This window comes from Sinocyclocheilus rhinocerous, unplaced genomic scaffold (genome assembly GCF_001515625.1).
Source record: "Sinocyclocheilus rhinocerous isolate Xijiao unplaced genomic scaffold, SAMN03320098_v1.1 scaffold541, whole genome shotgun sequence".
In the NCBI taxonomy this organism is placed as follows: domain Eukaryota; kingdom Metazoa; phylum Chordata; class Actinopteri; order Cypriniformes; family Cyprinidae; genus Sinocyclocheilus; species Sinocyclocheilus rhinocerous.
In genome coordinates this window covers 2,210,183-2,216,254 of record NW_015658519.1, presented here as the reverse complement: position 1 = coordinate 2,216,254, position 6,072 = coordinate 2,210,183, and the positions used below count along the sequence as shown (strand labels likewise).

Below are 6,072 nucleotides of genomic sequence, written 5' to 3'. Positions count from 1 at the left end.
GATTTTAATAAGATGTTTTAATGGATACTTAATTGGTCAAAAGTGACAATGTTACAATAACTTTCTGTTTTAAGTAACAGCTGTTCTTTTGATCTTTCAGTTAATCAAAAAAAATCCCCAAAAATCACGGTTTCTACAAGAAGAATATGCATTGATATTCATAAGAAATGTTTCTTCAGCAGCAAATCAGCATTATAGTAGAATAATTTCCGAAAGATCATGTGACACCTAAGGAGTAAGGATGCTGAAAATTTAGCTTTGCATCACAGGCATAGATTACATTGAAAATATATTAAAATACAAAACAGTTATTTTACATTGTAATAATATTTTTATTATTTGTGATCAATTAAATGCAGCTTTGGTAAGGACATGGAAAGACATGAAAACATTTTACAGATCTCAAACTTTTGCACAATAGTGTATATATTTGTTCAGGATTGGATTAGATGTTTCCTGTTAATTATATCAATAGTAAGTAATGCAGACACAAACAGAGCCTGCTTTGAAGCACACAAGATTGGGATTAGTATGTCCAAAACAACAGTATGGTAAAAATTGTATGTCAAAGCTGCATGGTTGCCATACAATTGTTTTATTTTTATTTATTTATTTATTTATTTTGGCGTGTGTGTGTTTTCATGCTTTAGAGCTAATAACAATAAATTGCCCAAAACTGCCTGTGTTACAGTAGGGAATGCAGATTTATTTTAAATGGTCTCATGATCATACATACTGAAAAATCCTTTTAAATTTCAGTATGTGCAGTTTGTAATTAGTGGACGTAATCAGGATTCAGTCCTTCTAACTCGTAAGCCTGGCAGATTTGGCTTCTCAGTGCTTCAACTTGTTCATTAATATCAAGAGCCAGGGAACCATGAGTCAGCATTGAAAACATAGTTGACCCAAAAATAAACATTCTGTCATCATTTACTCATCCTCAAGTTCTTCCAAACCTCTATGAATCTCTGTCTTCTGACGAACATAAAAAAAGATGTTTTGAAGAATACAGCTCACGTTCCCCATTGACTTCCATAACATGAAGTCATAGAAGTAAATGGGGACCATCAACTGTTTGTCTTTGTGTTCAACAGAAAAAAGAAATGGTGAGTAAATGATAGAATTTTCATTTTTGGGTGAACTATTCCTTTAACAGTGTTCCCACTTTATATTAAGTGGCATTAACTACTATGTACTTACATTTAAATGAATCATTTGGTACAATGCACTTACTGTGTGCATACATGTATTTACATTGTATTTTCTTTTATTCCTGCATGTAATTACAATATAGATTATTACACTGTTTAGCCATCCCTTACACTTTAACCCTTAAACCTACCCATACCACCAAACCTGGCCCTAACCTTACCCGTACCCCACCTCAATTGCAGCAAAAGTGTTTTGCAATACAATATGAACACAATACGTACACTGTAATAATTTTTTTATGTAAGTAAATAATAGTTAAGGCCACTTAATATAAAGTGGGACCCAGCTGATTGCTCTTTTCTTTTTTGTTGCTTTGACATTTTATCAACTGTTTTTGGACAGTGAGCAAGTAGGAGAGGGTGTGGTTTCAGGGGAGGATTTCTGTTTTTTTCTTTCCTTCAGTCTTTGTTTTGGATGAGGTGATAAGGATCAGTACAGGGTAACATTAGTCACCTATTGCACCATCTGTTAGCTCCACGTAGTAACCTTGGTAAATCACATTGTTACTCATTCTGGACATTTACCTGTTATTTAAACAGGTTTACCTGGAATATGAATCATAATTTAAGGGGGGAAATTATATATGATAATATTAGCATTTGTCTGTTAAATCAAGCAGTGTGATTCTTTGCCTTAGGCCCGCTGCTATTCTGCCTTTGGCCACTAGATGGCAATATTTAACCATCACTAAAAACGACCTCCATGACAAGGAGCTGTAGTTCTCAAAAACAACAAGGCAGGCAGAATAGAGATAGTCTATTAATCTGTCTTTAGTGACACTCCTGTACAAAGTCCATTAAGCCTGGACATTGTCCAAATAGAGTTTTAGGTCAAAAGGAAGTTGATTTCTGTTTACAGAACCTAACTTTGACCTTGCTTTACCTCAAACTACAACTAATAAAACACTCTCAGCTGTACATAATTGTTTTATGATTTGTACTTTCACAATCCAGAATCTTTTAACAAGTTTAAATAATAAACCTACTACTTTAGGTCTGTTAATTTTGAGTGATGATATTGTCAGGGGAGCTATTCACTCTTTTCATTATTCTCCTACAGTGTGCTTTAGGTTGCGTATGTAATGTTATGTAGTTTCAGGAACATTGACAGAAATAGGACAGAATTCAGATGTACTGTACCATTAGATTACTGATGTTTCTTTGCATAATGGAGAGAGGAAAACAGTGACTTAAATGACACTAAGGAAGCATTTAGTGGGAGATCAATATGTAAAAACCTTAGGTGAATGGGTCTGTGGCAGCTGTATGGCAGGGCAGGAATGTGCTCTTGACATTGGGAGGGTTATTTGTGCTGTGTTCATGGTTGGAAAATGGATTGTTATTATTACGCTCTGTATCAACAACACCGTGACCCAGTTATGAGATATGAGTGAGGAAGAGAATTAGTGTTCATTATACATAAACTTAAGCTTGACCTTTTTCTGCCAGATGAATTATGAGGTTCTAAATGTTTCAAATAATATTCCATACAAATATTTAGCCCTGAAATGAAACACTCGTGACACTCATTGATGAATTACTGCACAAAAATGCAGGTTTGCCTTTATTTATTTTCAAACACAATAAAAACTAAATAAGAATTATTCACATTGTTGCCTGGATCAATTCTGTCAAAACAAATGAACAGAAAAACATCCCTGGAACGCTAACATAATTACTCAAAAAACACCTACAGTTATTTTTTTTTCCTTCATAAATAGGCGCAAACAAGTACCATAAAAAGATCTCATATAGACACAGTGTAGAGGAATAGTAAATGATCAGCCATATGCCAGGGTTATACAGCAACTCTCCAATCTGCCACTGTTTCTTCTAATTAACACCATATAAGCATCTGACAGTTTCATACACATAGTTTGGATGACATTAATCAATATGCCAGAAGTGATACAAACAAAGTATTTTGCGTAATACAAAATAAACTTTTCTTTAGTACTTTCCTTAATGAATCATTTCATGCTATCTCACTGGTTGATGCCATCAACCTTTACGTTATTAAACTTGGGAAAAGAATACTTTTTTAGTCTCTTTTGTCGGTCTAATCAACAGCGACGTCCGCTGCCAAGAAATTGCCCCTCTTGGCTAATTATCCCTTTTCGAGTTTTAAACGAACTGGTGTGGTCCAATTCAAAATCACATTGTTACTAGAAAAAAAGTCGAATTCTTATACTCTAGGAGTAACACAGATTCTATTTACAGCTTGAAACGAGGGCTGCTTGAAACAACCCGTTCATAACCTTCCTATGAGCGACTGTTTTATACTTACAACAGAACTCTCTTTCTAAGGCAGTTGACTAGAAAAGATCATTACAGAGAGGAAGAATGATACGACGAGAAAGAGGAGCGAGGCGAGACGCAGGACTCATATCGTCTGCATTCTTTTTTTTTTTTGTGGCTTTTTGTTTCTTTTCTGTTTTCGAATTGCGATTTTCCTCTTTGTACAAAAACAAAGTTCTGTTTTGGCTTTCGTTCCGCCGTTTGTCAGCAAGAGCTTGGAGTCTCTGACACGCAGCGGTAAGTGCTTAGAAACCGATGGATCGACACAACCTTCCTGCGAGGCAAATTGACCTACGCAACGTCTTAAAAACCATGAGCAATCTCCAATAAAACACACGTCTACAGGGGGTTTCCATACACGGCCTCTTATTAGGACGCGGAACAATAGGAGGGCGTTAAAAGTCAATATCATTAGAGAGGTGATTGCATTGAAACAAATGTTAGCATACAATTTACATGGTCATGCTTGCGATGATTTAAACTCTATTTTAAAGATCCAAAATGTCTGAATGTCAGAAGCTAGAAGGAGATACAAATTCCAAAGCCACCACGGTAGGGTGCACTAAAGTGTGAGCCATGAGAAAGAAAACATTCAAACGTTGGTTTGCTGTCTAGTCTAAAGTAAGGCCTGAACAATCAGGCCCTGAATAGCTGTACTGGGATGAGGAACTGCCTTGGTCCTGTTGAGCGTGAAGGAGCGTGGGGTTGGGCATGTCGATCAGGTCAGGTACAGGGCTTTGTCCCTCTGCAGGGCTCTGTGGAGGGAGAGACGAACAAGTCAGCCCGGCTGCCGCAGAAAATTGCTTATTTTCCTGAATGATAGCGCTAGTGTCCGCTCACCCGTTGCCGCAGTAGTCAGGGGTCCAGTCCAGGCCCTGGGTCGGTCCGTTCCTGCAGCCCGTGCGGTAGTCCATTGAAGGGGACAGGCCGGGTCCGGCAGAGGATGTGACATTTACCATGCTCTGATACTCTGCCTGAAGCGGGAAACCCTGAGAGGAGAGCAGAACACAACAGCAGATTACATATTAGATCTTACATGCTGCAGGTCCCACAAAGTCAAGGCCGATAGTGTATGAGAGCAAATGGGATCTGTTATATAATAATAATAATCATTTATATGCCAGTATTGCAGCACAATGGTAAAGGAATAGTTCTGGCCAAAATGGAAATTCATGCATTATTTATTTATTCATGGTCATGCTGTTATTTTTGTCAATAAAACACAAAAGTAGACATTTTTAAGTAATGGTTACGCAGCTATTCTCATGGTGACCAGGGGAAGCCATACAATGTAAGTAGCTGAAAATGTAAGTAATATAAGTTTGTGCAATTAAATTAAACAAGTAATGTTGTCATTGGCTTCACATATGCTTGGGATCAGGAAGATTTTGGAAAAGTTTTTGAAAGAAGTCTCTTATGCTCACCTAGGCTGCATTTATTGGATCAAAAATACAGTAAGACAGGAATATTGTGAATTATGATTACAATTAGAAATAATTCTATTTGAATGTATTTTGAAATTTCATTTACTCTTGTGATGGTAAAGCTGAATTTTCAGCAGTCATCATTACTCCAGTCATCAGTGTCACACGATCCTTCGGAAACGATTCTAATACACTGATTTTGTGCACAAGAAACATTTATTATTATTACTAATGTTTAAAAAAGTGCTGTTTAATATTTTTGTGAAATCCCTGATTTCATGATACATTTTTAATTCAGGATTTATTTTCGGCATTTATTCAATTTTAATCATATGTCATAATCAATTTAATGCATATTTGCTGAATTTATATATAAAAAAAACTTGACCCCAAACTTGTGAACGGTAGAGTAAACTTAAAGGGAGAGGATGATTATCAGTGAATAATGACTCCAATTTGGATGTGTTCACACAAATTGGACTAATTGTATTTATTTGTTTGTCATTTTTGGAGCTTGACATATTAAAGCTATAATGGCAAGACCTCTGTCATGAATTCTCATAGATGTTTACTTTTGAGTTCCATGCAGCAAATGGGTCTGGAATAGCATAATTTTCATTTTTTGGAGAACTGTCCAACTACATAAATATTTTAACAGTGAGCTGTATTAAAGCCTGGCATCAGAATGCTGAACTAGCATTCCTGTTTTTCTTTTTTCTGAGAGAAACCAGAGCAAAGCAGCCCGTCCAATCTAATTCCAGCAAACATCCTACAGGATCTGAAGTGGACATGATGACAGTGTAATGCAAAAGCAGCCTCAAATGAGCATTAATGAGGAACTGCATTCGGTGGTCGGAGAGACCGGTGGGGGTAGACGAAAAATAAACTAAGCAGATATTCTAATTTGAAGACTTCTTCTCTGTTCTTAGCCTAAGAAAGACTGCATGTGAAAAGGAAGTTAATCTCAGTGGTACACAAGAGAATCTGCCTGAAAGAGCAAGACAGCAGGTGGCTGCGTTTTTTTCCCCCTCCAGAGATTCTACCTATTCATGAATTGTTCCTCAAATTCTTCTCCTTCATTCGATCACAAAGGCTCCATCTGCCCCTTTGTGTCCCCCCACCCCCCAACACCGCCCCAC

General features: G+C 36.9%; 1 protein-coding gene across 4 annotated transcripts in view; it reads right to left on the bottom strand.

Moving 5' to 3' along the window:
* Window positions 1–2,740: 2,740 nt before the first annotated feature.
* tox (thymocyte selection-associated high mobility group box) overlaps window positions 2,741–6,072 on the bottom strand; it is a 58,611-nt gene continuing 55,279 nt past the window's right edge. For all 4 annotated transcript variants that reach the window (XM_016531046.1, XM_016531047.1, XM_016531048.1 and 1 more), the window contains 2 exons: window positions 4,350–4,498; window positions 2,741–4,264 (listed from right to left, as the gene is read on the bottom strand). In XM_016531046.1, coding sequence (XP_016386532.1) covers window positions 4,228–4,264; window positions 4,350–4,498 — 186 coding nt within the window. In that variant the 3' untranslated portion in view covers window positions 2,741–4,227. The remainder of the gene's footprint in view (window positions 4,265–4,349; window positions 4,499–6,072) is intronic.